The following is a 12,506-nucleotide window of genomic DNA, read 5'->3' as shown; positions in this document are numbered from 1 at the left end:
GCTGTCCTCTCACGTCACTACCGCATCACATTGTGTATTGCCTGGATCTCAGAATATCATGGACAAGCAATACCACCACCACCTTCAATCTACTGTTTGACAGGCTGGAACAGCCATCACCCCGCTCACGTGGCTGGTTCTGCTCTGGGCAGCCTGCTGCCTCCCCTCCCCCACAACATACCTTTCGAGACATTGTACCCGTAGGCTGCATATGCCGCCGCAGAGGCTGCCGCTGCTCCTGCTTTGGCACCTGCCATTGCCGCGGCGCTGCCCGCTATCGATTTCCTGCTTCGGCCTTTCCCAGTGCCGCCTTTGGATCCACTGCCCGAACCTTTAGGACGGCCCCGGCTTCGACCTGACTGGCCTCTCCCAGTGAGAGGTGTATCTTGCATTGAAACACCTGAACAAGAAAAGAACATTAAACCAGTAACTGCTGCAGCGTTTCAGGTGACCCCCAAATGAACGCGGCGTCAGAACTACCTACCACTTACATTAATACTGTTCCTATTAACCAATACTTTTCATTTACCTTAACTGGGTCATTAGTAGCAAGCAGCGATCCCATGAAAAGGAATTATGTATACGCAACTTCACTCTTTATTAACTATGTCTTATTAATTCCAACTACTTACTAATATTATGAATCCAATCCACAAACAGGTGGAGGATTTTGGGTTGTACTTCAGGATGAAGGACTTTCTTACTTGAAAATAGATATGAAGCTTCTTACATTTGCTATCTCTAAAGAAACTCGTCAAGAACTATGGCTCTACTTACTTCAGTATAGAAAACTATGGCAGTTAAACATTTGCCATTATTTAACATTACAGCTGCTCCAATCACCCACTGGAAACAGAGGACCCACCAGCACGTTCAAGGAAAACCTGAGAGATTTCATAGTTCTGTGGTGGTCTGTAAATTGGCCACGTGAGCATAATGGAAGGAAAGCCCCCTATAACAACCAACAAAGGACTAAACTTTTATGAGTAACTAACACAGAAGAGAGGAAAAAGTGAATGACAGCCTATAACTAGACCTCCCGTCGAATCTGCAGTAATTTCTGAATGAAAAGGCATTTCCCCCCCGAATCTTGCCAACCACGTGTACACATTTCCTGCATTTTAACTTGAGCATCACCTAGCCATACAAAGTTGAGGTTTAATAAATGTTAGTAGCAAGCCAAGGCAAGAGTACTGACCATTGATGGTATCCGAAACTGAGCCAGTAATGGAAGCGGGAGAGTTTGTCGCCCTTGACTGAGGTGCCGAAGAAGCCAGGTCATCCACAATCACAAGCATATCGCTACTGCTCTCGTCGGGAGGGATAGAGCCCATGTGTAACTCGCTGCTGATGGATATCTAAACACAACACAACAAAGCCGTTAGCGCCTCACGTTAGGAAAGGGAAGGGTACAAAAATAATAAGATCTTTAAAAAGACAATCACAAACAATTAACTGGTACTTGTTCTGTTCTCTCTCATTTTCACCATGAGAGACAGCATGACACAATCTGCCGAATCACACCACACACTATTTACATGCTGAGCAGCGGTAAAGGCCTCCAGGAGCTACTTAATTGCAATTCATGAAAATACACGTTAAATTAATCAGCAGGAGACTAAGAGCTCAGCAGAGATTTAAGAAAACTGCTGTCCAGCTGTTAACCTACTGCTACTACTACTAAAAGTCTTGGTCAATAAGGGAACAATACAATGTAGGCATCTTAACCGACATGCTACAGAACAAAACATACTTGCTGCCAAAACCAGTTTGCAATTGTTTACAAAAAAAGATGAAGGAAAGTAAGATGTGCACCACTGAAAATTAACTATTTAGATTCCCGAGGGAAAAAACCCACACTAATTCAGAACCAGAAGCAAGGAAGGAAGCAGAAAAGGAGGTGCAGATGAGACTAGTGAGGAGTGCTTGCAAAGAAACCGAATGCCAAAGAATAATGTTTGCTTCAGGAGCAGAAAGAGACCGTTCTTGCTATGGAAGGTATTGGTGTGGGAGAAGGCACTCTGTTATAAATGCGGGTGTGACACAGGCAGGAAAAAGGCAGAAGAAAGTAGGAAGAAACTAAGTGGGACTGCAGGCTGGAATGGAAATATTTCAGGGGCTGAAAGGGAGGAGAGTCAGGGCATGAACTTGCTGTGTGGCAAGGGAGGCAGAGAGCAAATGAAGAAGGGAATGATGGAATGTCCAATAACATGAGGAGCTGTAAGGCAGCTTATTAGCAGCTGTTACGTTTTTGTCAAGTTATTTTCAGTTCCACGGTTCACCTTTAAGACATCTCACTTTGCCACATACTCAAAGTTCTACGCTAGCTAAAATAACAAAAAGCAAGACTCCTACAGAATGTAAAGCTGCAACTGGAACAGCGTATAGTTTAAAGCAGCAGTGAGTCTCACCTCACTGAAAGGGCTGGGCATGGCAGAGTCCACACTGATGAAGGAGTCATCCCCATCAGCAGACAGGTTCGAGTTATCAGCTGAGGGAACAAACGGGATCACAAGGTTCATGCCCTCTTTCTTCCTCTTCCCGTCCAATTCATCTTCCTTCTTCTTCTGAAATAAATAAAACAACACCAGGAATGAAAAAGATGCTACAACAGAAGAAAGGGAATAAGCAACCCAAAATCTCAACATCTAATGCAGTCTTATAACTCAAGGAATGCCACGTCCGGAATTTCCCAAAACAGCTTTCTGAAGGACACAGTCACAGATCCCTTAATGGCTTTCTTTAGATTTAGAGCAGGGTTTGGTTGGTTGGTTTTTTTCCCCTTCCTTAAAAAGCCAGAATGATGGAGAATTACTCTTACAGAATTAAACTTTGATTTCCATTCCTTTTGGAGTGAGCTTAAAATTCTTTACCATTACACACAATTCCAACTAATTAATGCAACGCCTCCCTGTCTCAAAAATTCACAGTTTCCATAAACTAGTTTTAATGATCTTTTTTAAACAAACTGATCTTCCCTTGCTCCACAGAAGCCACATAGCTCTATGGGTTTTATCTGTGTTTGGTGCTTCATTTACATTCCCTTTCTGTCCTTGCGGAACAAAATCTCGATGAAGTCACCATTTTATATGCCACAGAACGATCAGTTGATCATCTTGTTTTTTCAAGCATGTGTCCTCAAATTATTGTCTGTAGACTACTGGCGATCAACAGCATTGTTTGGGTATGTGGTACTTCCTTATTTTTCAAGTTGCTAATGATTAAAATGCAGATAACTATTTATTACGTATTTTGTAATATCCCTCTTCTGTGTAAGGAAGTGCCACAGAGTGACGTTCCATGGTGAAGGGAAGAAGGCTTTACTCAGCGCGCTGCCTTTGCATAAAATGTTTCCCCACCACCTAACAGCGAGCTTGACACTCTTCTGGCTCCGTCACAGACACAGGCAACCTCTTCGCATCCAAGTACCTTTTCGGCGTATTTTTCCCTTTTACGTTTACGTTCCTTCACACGATTTGTTTCTTCTTGCTGTCGCTTCTCTTCTTGACGCTGACGCACTGTCAGACAAGAAAGACACAGTTGTCACCACTGGAAAGATACTTCTTATTCTTTTTGTGAAACTTACAAGAAATTCTAGTTCTAACAGAACTGTGAAGAAAAGTCAGCTGTATTAGAACTAACACACACTGAAAACACCACATCCAAACTAACTAAAAAGTCCCTCAGTGAAAGTCTTCTTCCACGCAACATAAAAGCGTATTCCTCTAATACAGCTTCAAAAGTATGATGAAATACAGCATTTTTACTAATATTTTTCTGGCCATGACCGACATAATTCTTGTGAAAGCTCTGTCATTCAGGAACAACATAATGATCCTGAACAAGTGCCAATAAAAACTTTACCACAACATCAGGTCTCTTGCACAACTTAATCTTTCAGCTCAGCAGTGGTATGAAACCAGCTTGTACTAACAAGAGTTGGCAATACAAAAAGAGTCAGGAAACAGAAGCTGTTATCAGCAATACATGTGTTTGTAGAGATAAAAACACAGATCTCATAAGCTAATGAAGTGGAAGAGAGCAAAAACGCTGCAACACAAATTTCACGTACATTTCTTTTCTAGTTCTTCATCATCCAGCAGAAGGCTGACCACCTCTTTTGGCTTCAAGGTGTCAGGTTTGAAATTGCCACCTGAAATCACCATTCGTTGGATCTAGAAGGAAAAAAAAATGACAGGAAAAAAAAGGAAAGATTACTCAAAGCAACCATGAACTGTTCTCACTACCCTTCATTGAAAGCCAGCCATAAAAAGATGCCAGCGCATCTGTGTAAGTCAGAACTGACTCAACTTCTCTATCATAGCAAACTTAGCAGCAAAATTTCAGGGAACATTTATTAAGAATATAATTAGGAGTACAAAATATGAGAAACTGAGCTAGAAAATTGCTGGTCCTTGTGCAAAGGTGCACTTCTTCTAAAACACTGTGTAATAAACAACAAATGATAATTTGTATTAATACAATGCTTAACAAAAATACAGCAATACTCCTGTCAGGTATAAATTACCAGTCCAATTTTTCAAGTAATCTGCACAGAGGATCATGCAGATGACATTCTTAAAGGTACAGCATTTTTGGTCTCCCTGACCGAAAACTAAATCTGCATGGAGAGTCAGTGTCTCAGTTAAAGCATTCGCTCAACCTCTACTACTGCAACTGTATTAAAAAAAACACCAAGGAAGAGTCAAAACTTAGCAAGAGAGCAAGCTTTAGCATAAGCCAATTTCGATGATTTGAATCACCAGCAAAAAGACTATACTTTATTTTCAGGTTGATATCAGGTGACTCTAATGCAGTATCCTAGAGAAAAAGGGTAAGTTTCAACAAGGGAAATGTAAATGCATTTGGCTGGAGATGCTTCAGTTGCTGCAGCACCACAATCAGCATCTAATTAAGACAAAAGCTAACAGAAATCCTGAGTACATAAAACATCACATAGAAGAAATTATATAATACAGGTATATTGTATATAGTATACTTACTGCTACCAAAGAAAGTGAATCTGCTTTACTTTTTCTTGCCAATAAATTGTCATGAGGTTTAAAGTTTCTAATACACTTACTGCTTGATGCTGCAGGACACTGAGCTCTTGTGGCAACCCTCACCTCAAAAAATTTTCTCTTGATTACCTCCCAAGTTTCTTTAAAATAAAAACTCAGCTGTAGGGTAACAGTATATAACATGTGAGGAATCAGTAGCCCCGACACGGTAAAGACAGAAGCTCTAGTCTTAAGGAAAGCCTGAGTAGTTTCATGGCATCAAGAGTTTTCATGAAATCATCTAAATGATTAGCTTCTTCCTTGTCCTGGTTTTGGCTGGGATAAAGTTAATTTTCTTCTTAGTAGCTGCTACGGTGCAGTGTTTTGGATTTGGTATGAGAACGATGTTGACAGCACATGGATGGTTTAGTTGTTGCTGAGTTGCTCTTACCCCAAGTCGAGGGCTCTTCTGTTCTGCCAGCGCAGGGGCACAAGGAGCTGGGAGGGAGCAGAGCAGCACAGCCGACCCCAGGTGGCCAAAGGGATATTCCACAGCACAGAACGTCACACCCAGTATATAAACTGGGGCAGCTGGCCAGGGGCAGCCGATCGCTGCTGGGGGACTGGCTGGGCATCGGTCAGACGGGGGTGAGCAACTGCACTAAGCATCACATGTTTTTCTTGGGTTTCGTTTCTTTTTCCTTATCATCATCATTTACTTTATTTCAGTTATTAAACTATTCTTATCTCAGTTCATGAGCTTTACCTTTTCCCAATCCTCCTCCCCATCCCACCAGGGCTGGGAGAAGCGAGCAAGCCATGTGGTACTTAGTTGCCAGCTGGGGTTAAACCACAACATTTCTAGCTCATATAATGCAGCTTGCAATGCCGCTGTGCAAGGGACACAGATTTGTTTACTTGAACAAAGACATCCCCTTTTGGCTTCTCTTCTGTCTCCCTGCAGATACTTTTTCTGCTCCTTTACTCATTTTGATACGTGTTTTCTGACACTGTTTCTATAACATCTTGTTCCAGATGATTTCTTTATTCCTACCTCACTCTTCTCCTTAGCCCTCTGTAAGATGCGCTCCTCAATGGTGCCTTTGCATATCAACCGGTACACGGTGACTTGCTTCGTCTGCCCCAGCCTGTGCGCGCGGTCCATTGCTTGCTGGTCCACTGTTGGGTTCCAATCACTGTCATAGAAGATTACCTGTGAAAGAACACCAGAACAGAAAGAATTAAATAAAACCATACATTTAGAGCACACGGTGATTAAACACACAAAAGTCCCACATACTGATAAAAAAAATACAGTTCTGCAACACAGCCCGCAGAATTACCACCCCACTGCAGGCTGTATAACCCAGCTCAGCCCAGTCCTATGCAGCCCTTCCCACTGCATTTCAGAGGAATTCAAACCGATTGTCACTGTGAATGTTTCAGCTTCCACAGAACGTCTTTAATATCTTCTTCAACAAACCTGCTTTGGAGGCACAAAATTCCTGTTTGTTACCACATTACATCACCATCATGTAATTAATTACAGGCTAACCACACTATGAACCCATTTTTTAGTGGGTTAAGAAGAAAAAGCCCATCAAGTTAAGAGTTTCACTTGAAGTTATATTCCAACTGGTTTTCTTTCAAACTTGGATGAAGTCTAGCCTACTCTAACACTTCTAGTGCTCTTACTGTAGAAAACTGACACGCCACGTTACATTCACACTGCCCTATCGTACCAACAGGACTTCATGCACGGTAGTCATACAAAACAAAAACATTTAAGAAAGTGTTAGAGAGCAAAGTATTCAAAAAGTTACAAAAGCACAGAATGAAAAAAGCTGGTGCAAGGGGCCCGCTGCAGCATGCCTGTGCTTCCATCTGTTTATTTCCTCTGTCAAAGCAACCTCAGTTTAGACAACGTTTCAAGCCTGAAAATGCTACAGATACTTCCTTTCTTCTGTTTTCTTGTAAAACACATCGAGATATTTTAAGAAAGAATGATGTAATATTTTTGATTTAAAGATATTTTTGGGTTGTACGGCTAAGGACTACAGTCTGTCCCAGGCTCAAATGTGCCTGCACACAAGGTACTGGTTCAGAAGCACAAAACCAGCTGTTATTGAAAAGATGAATGGTTCGTGCAGGTTAGCATCCCTTCCCTAGTATCAGTGGCAGCTGCTCCAGAGTGCAAATCCTTGCAGTTCACCTAAATCAGTATGTCTTTGCACCTTGGGGAAGCAGGGGGGAAGGTTACTGTTCCTGAGCAGCTGATATTCAGCTACAAACGACTTTGTACTTCTGGAGACATTGCTTCATTCTTTTGTGTACAGGAAAAAAGGTAACGGCTACCTGTTCTACTGATCCCTTTGCAGCTGAACCTTAAGAGCAAAAATACGTGGAACCCCACGCACTGTAGGGAAGCGTCAATTGCATCTGTTAGACCCCTTCAGCCATCCAGCTCCTTGCTAGACTCAGGTACTGAAGTATGTGGGGAGAAGGAAGGTATTTCCAACTGCAACCAAAAACTCTGTACCAAGTGTCCAATATTCTACTTTATCATCAAGATAATACTATACTTTGCTCATACTGTGCAACAATGTTATGCAATTTTGTGATGTGGATGGCAGTACTAGAAAGTATTGATCCGTGTGGCTAAGAGCATGCCAGCTTTCACACAGAAAGACCAATTTTCCTGCATAAACTGTGAGTCTGGGAGGCAGGAGATGAACAGCTTAGGAAAAATGGTGGTTGGAGGCATATGAAGCAGGAAAACCAAAGAAATATTTATACTGAAAACTAAGCATCAGTAAGCCAATTTTTTATTCTGTATTCATTTACCAAACTTCACCTACCGTATCTGCAGCTGTAAGATTAATGCCCAAGCCTCCAGCTCTTGTGCTTAACAGGAACACAAAAATATCATTCCTGTAGAGGAAAGAGATTAAAAATCCCCTTATTTTGTGCATGATGAACAAGAAATGACCACAGCAGTAATTTTTTTGACCCATATAAAACAATCAGGACTATTTCTATTACTTGAACACTTCAGAACATTTTGTGCTGTTCATTCATGGTCAAGAAAAAAACCCACATGAATGAGAGAACTTAATCCACAGATCAAGACTGTTGGAACACGCAAATATGCAATTTGCAATAGCAGCTTATTAATCTCTATCAAAACAAACCAGGGCTTGTTTATCTCACCCACACTGGAAGTTAAGATTTCATATGGACAAAGAACAATTTACAGTTTCACAGAACTGACTGAAGTTGAAAAAAGTCTTGCCTTAACAAAATCGATAAGGAAAGAAAAATAAACGTTGAAACTGTGTAGATCCAAGTTTTATTCTAAATTTGGTGCTTTGAACAGAACAAACAAGGAGACAGGTCTATGTGTAGGATGATGACCAAGTACCGACGGAAACTCAAGCGGTAACAGCAAAATCAGGATTTCTGCTAAGGCTGTGAACTTCCCCTAGGGAAGTGCCTCTGGGGTTCTGCAGTACCTAGAAGTGTTCAGCACCACGCGGGTCTGTGAGCAGGCTGACACAAAGCAAGCAGACAGGACTAGTAAGGACTCCAAAGAGGCTGTCACACTGTACTTCGACAGCGATAGGACAAGGCCCTCTGCTTAAGAGGGGACACACTGCAATGCCACATCCTTTCGGTACCACACCTTCCATACACTAGTGCACACAATATTAGTAAAGCACCAGAAACTCTTCCGGAATGAGCAGGATGGGACATTTCCTTCTTGACTGACTACGTGTAGGAAGTCCGTCCTCAAGTGTCCACTAATCAGATCTGAAGGGTCTCTCTTGCCGTTCTTGGAGGAAGCATGGGTATATTACAGGCTGTTATGCATATGCTAGTACAACTCAACAAATATAAAAACCTAAAGGTTTTCGAATCTGTAACGTTGAAGGTCAAGTAGAACTGACTATTTTCTCAGGACTCAAACTTCCAGACATACAGAAGTACGTGGCAAGGCTCTATCTCAAAAACAAGGCTCTCAAAGAACCCTTTCTGGTCCAAGGTAAGATTTACCCTGGTCCCCCTGAAGAAATTTCCAGTAGACAACAGAAATAATTATGAAAACTATGAATTAACACACACAAAAAGCACGCTAACAACTCTAAAATTAGAAATAGGTGGTTTATCACAGTCCGGAATCTCAGAGCACAAAAATCTACCCCGAGCTATGGACAGCTGGGAGGAACTGAAGCCCAGCCATCAATCTCTAGACTTTATCTTGCAGGTACAAAAAACCAAAGCGGTCAGCAACTGCCTGTTCTCAGTGTAGGTAATCCTCGGCCAGGAAATCTTTTCACTCTTCTAAATAGTAGAGCGTGCACACAGACAGTCACCTGAACATCCAGCTGTGAAATCCTTCTGGAAATGCCATGTGGGAAGGAAAGAAAGTGGACAGTGCCACAGACTACAGGAACAAATTATCATTCCATAGCTACATGTTTTCAGCACCCTGCTAGGATATCCTGGAGGATAGTTTAGTCTCAGTTAGGCTTTTTTTTCCTGGAAAATTTTCTCATAAGTAAACCATGCGTAAGAGGAACTCAACTAACATTTTAATAGGAATTCTTGTTTAGACTGGCTGACCTATATTTCAAAGGGATTTCCTGCTGAAAGGATTTATTTTCCTTCAGTTGTCCTGTTCATTAATAAAACCAAACTTTCATTAATAAAAACAAATTTCTTCACTGCTTTTGGTTAAAGGACCTTAGAGGAAGAAGAGTCAGGATTCCAGGAGGACACAATAACCTGCAAGGAACCTGTTTCTGACACCTGGAATCAGGCAGAAAGGTAACGTACTGCACGGTCCTCTCATTTCAGGTATTTGGCAGACTTTCTTTTCAAGTTTTATTGCTCTGAGGAGTTCACCAGAAGAGTCATCATGCAGCACAAGTCTTTAAGCCTCATGAACCAGTGGCCTGAAAGGCTGTACATGGCTTCCCCTCCTATCTTCAGCTACTACACCTTGGGATCGCTAATCTAATCTAGAATGTTGCTTTCACCCTGCAATAAACAACAATCTATGAACTGAACTCCTCCGAAAAAGAAAAGTGATCTTCCCATAAGCTCACATCAACAAAGGATAACCTTACTGCAAACTACCATACCAAAGTGACGTTGTATCAAGCCACGTCCCATGATTAAAAGGAAACTTAACAACCATGGACTTAGATAACAATCATAAATGATACACCCTAGTGGAGACAAAGTTATAATCTTATAATAAGTTAATACCATATAGTATCACATACTCTTCTTTCCTGATGTGCTCATAAAAATGGCAAGAATCCATTTTGGTTTACTAAACAAAAAGGGTTAACATATCTTACTATCTAATAAAATCCCCGTTTAATCACCTGTATATTAGTTTAAGATTTTTTAATAAAACACACTTAAATGGTTTGTTTTGCAGAAAACTAGGTCACTTTCAAAACCCGAGCATATACACGATGTTCAATCTCATCTTCAGTGTCAGCTGTCAGAGCACATCATAACCAACAAACATTTGCTGCCTTTCTAGTGAGCTTCTTTTTAAGCAATAGCATATTTTGAATGGCACGAAGCCACAACAGGCAGGTACTACACTAAAATTGCTTCCAATACTGTTTCACAGATGACAAATTCCTAAATACAGCTGGGTTCGATATCAACACCAGTGACTCCTAGTCAGTAAACTACGTAGAAACTGCTTCAGATAAATGATGTCCGTTTGATATCAGGAAAGATAATGTAGCTGCAAACTTCATTTACTTCCATTACAACTTGCGCCAACGCACTATGTACACACAGTTTAGCAAAGAAGCACCTTGTGAAACACATTACCTGTTCTGAAAATCTGCTACCATGTCCCTTCGTTCAGAAATCTTCGAAGAGCCATCCAGTCTCATGTAGGTATGTTTCCTATAAACCATATATTCCTGCAAAGAACAAACAGCACAAAAATATAGTTGCTTTTGAAACTGTTCAACCTTGATTCTTCTGGGGAAAAAAATAATAAGAGAATTGCTACTGACAGCCACCCACCCCCCAAAAAAACCCAAACCCCTAAATGTCATCAAGTGTGCTATAAGCAATCTTATGTAAGCAATACTTATAATAATAGAAATTCAGAAATTAAAGCTACTCAATCATATGTCAGTTTTTGCATTTCATCTAAGAGATAAACGACGATGTCAGTTCATAATCGGGGATGCATCTGCTGCGTTGCAGACAATGTTATGGTACATGCCTTTTTCTAAGAATAAGTAGGAAAATAAACCCACTAAAATAGGAAGTTTGTTTTCACATTCTTTTTTACTGAATCCTGAGCTTTCACTGTATAAGCAAACCTTTCCTAACAAACCCACTGTCTCTACTCTCTGTCAATTTAAAACCATTTGAGTAGTGGTTTTAAAAACCTGGTACCGTACACTAAGCCTGTGAATCCCTCTGTTCAAGAACACTTTGAACATTACATTGGTGAGTCAGCCCCACAGCTCATGCCAAGCAGCAGAACTGAAACCACTGCCTGGGACACAAATCAAACGGCACAGACCAGGAATGCTGTAGGCAAAGGCTTTTTTTTTTTTTTTTTCTTCAATGAGAGACATTTTCCATGCTCTCAAGTACTCAGCATTTTCTGATACCTGTGCAACTATCAATAAAATCTGAATTACATAGAAAGCTCTCCAGGCTATACAGATATCCACTGAGTTTCTCCAGAAAAATATCCTCTGATATTTTAGCAACGTGATCCCTGGCTGACAAGATGCAGTTCTACTGGTTACATTTGTTAGATTTAACCCTACTGATGCACATGTCTTCTTGAGATGCTGCGACTGCAAATGAAGATGGAAAGGAACAGACGGCACTTGAGCAGCAAGAACTACTGGGTTTGTCTTGCTCCAAGGTGCAGCGTTCAGCGGACACCGAGCCGATGTACTGTGAGAAGATGCGGCAGCGCCTGACTCTACTGAACCTTCTGACAGCACCATGCTCCGTTCTCCTTGTCACCTATCCTGCTCCTCTCCTGTTCTGCTTCACTACTGCACAGAAGGTGAAAGAGCTGCCATACCATAAGGAACCTGGGGAAAAGACTGCCATAGTGCAAAGAAGCTTCGATGTATGGCAGGTGAAAGGCAAAAATAGGTAAATAAAATTAACTATGGGGAAACGGCCAAAGTCACACTTGGTCTACCTCTACAAAACAGAGCTCATGGCCAGTACGGAAACTGGAGGGTAAGAGAAGTTTAAAGCACAGAACAGCTACTTGACCACACAGACACTCAAGCCCCAATTTACTACTTATTTATTCCATTTCTATGACAGGTTTCTGTCACCAACCAATACCAGAGCCACACTGCTGTCAGTTAGGCACTATGTGACCTTTTCTCCAGATTTGCTCAATCCTTTTTCTATTACCACAAGGGCCTTTTCCTTCCATTTCTTTGTTACTGGCTGTATCTGCCTTTATGAGGATTCAACCTTCCA

General features: G+C 41.3%; 1 protein-coding gene across 4 annotated transcripts in view; it reads right to left on the bottom strand.

Annotated features, from left to right (window-relative positions):
* The window catches only part of INO80 (INO80 complex ATPase subunit), an 81,284-nt gene that overhangs the window by 16,008 nt on the left and 52,770 nt on the right, over positions 1-12,506 (bottom strand). For all 4 annotated transcript variants that reach the window (XM_080394820.1, XM_080394821.1, XM_080394822.1 and 1 more), the window contains exons 28-35: positions 10,860-10,954; positions 7,859-7,931; positions 6,055-6,213; positions 4,073-4,175; positions 3,430-3,518; positions 2,412-2,567; positions 1,199-1,358; positions 182-400 (exon numbers count right to left, since the gene is read on the bottom strand). In XM_080394820.1, coding sequence (XP_080250946.1) covers positions 182-400; positions 1,199-1,358; positions 2,412-2,567; positions 3,430-3,518; positions 4,073-4,175; positions 6,055-6,213; positions 7,859-7,931; positions 10,860-10,954 — 1,054 coding nt within the window. The remainder of the gene's footprint in view (positions 1-181; positions 401-1,198; positions 1,359-2,411; positions 2,568-3,429; positions 3,519-4,072; positions 4,176-6,054; positions 6,214-7,858; positions 7,932-10,859; positions 10,955-12,506) is intronic.

The sequence above is a fragment of the Falco punctatus genome (genome assembly GCF_963210335.1).
Source record: "Falco punctatus genome assembly, chromosome: 7".
NCBI lineage: Eukaryota > Metazoa > Chordata > Aves > Falconiformes > Falconidae > Falco > Falco punctatus.
The sequence above is the reverse complement of the archived record's forward strand: the minus strand, read 5'-3'. Positions and strand labels throughout refer to the sequence as shown.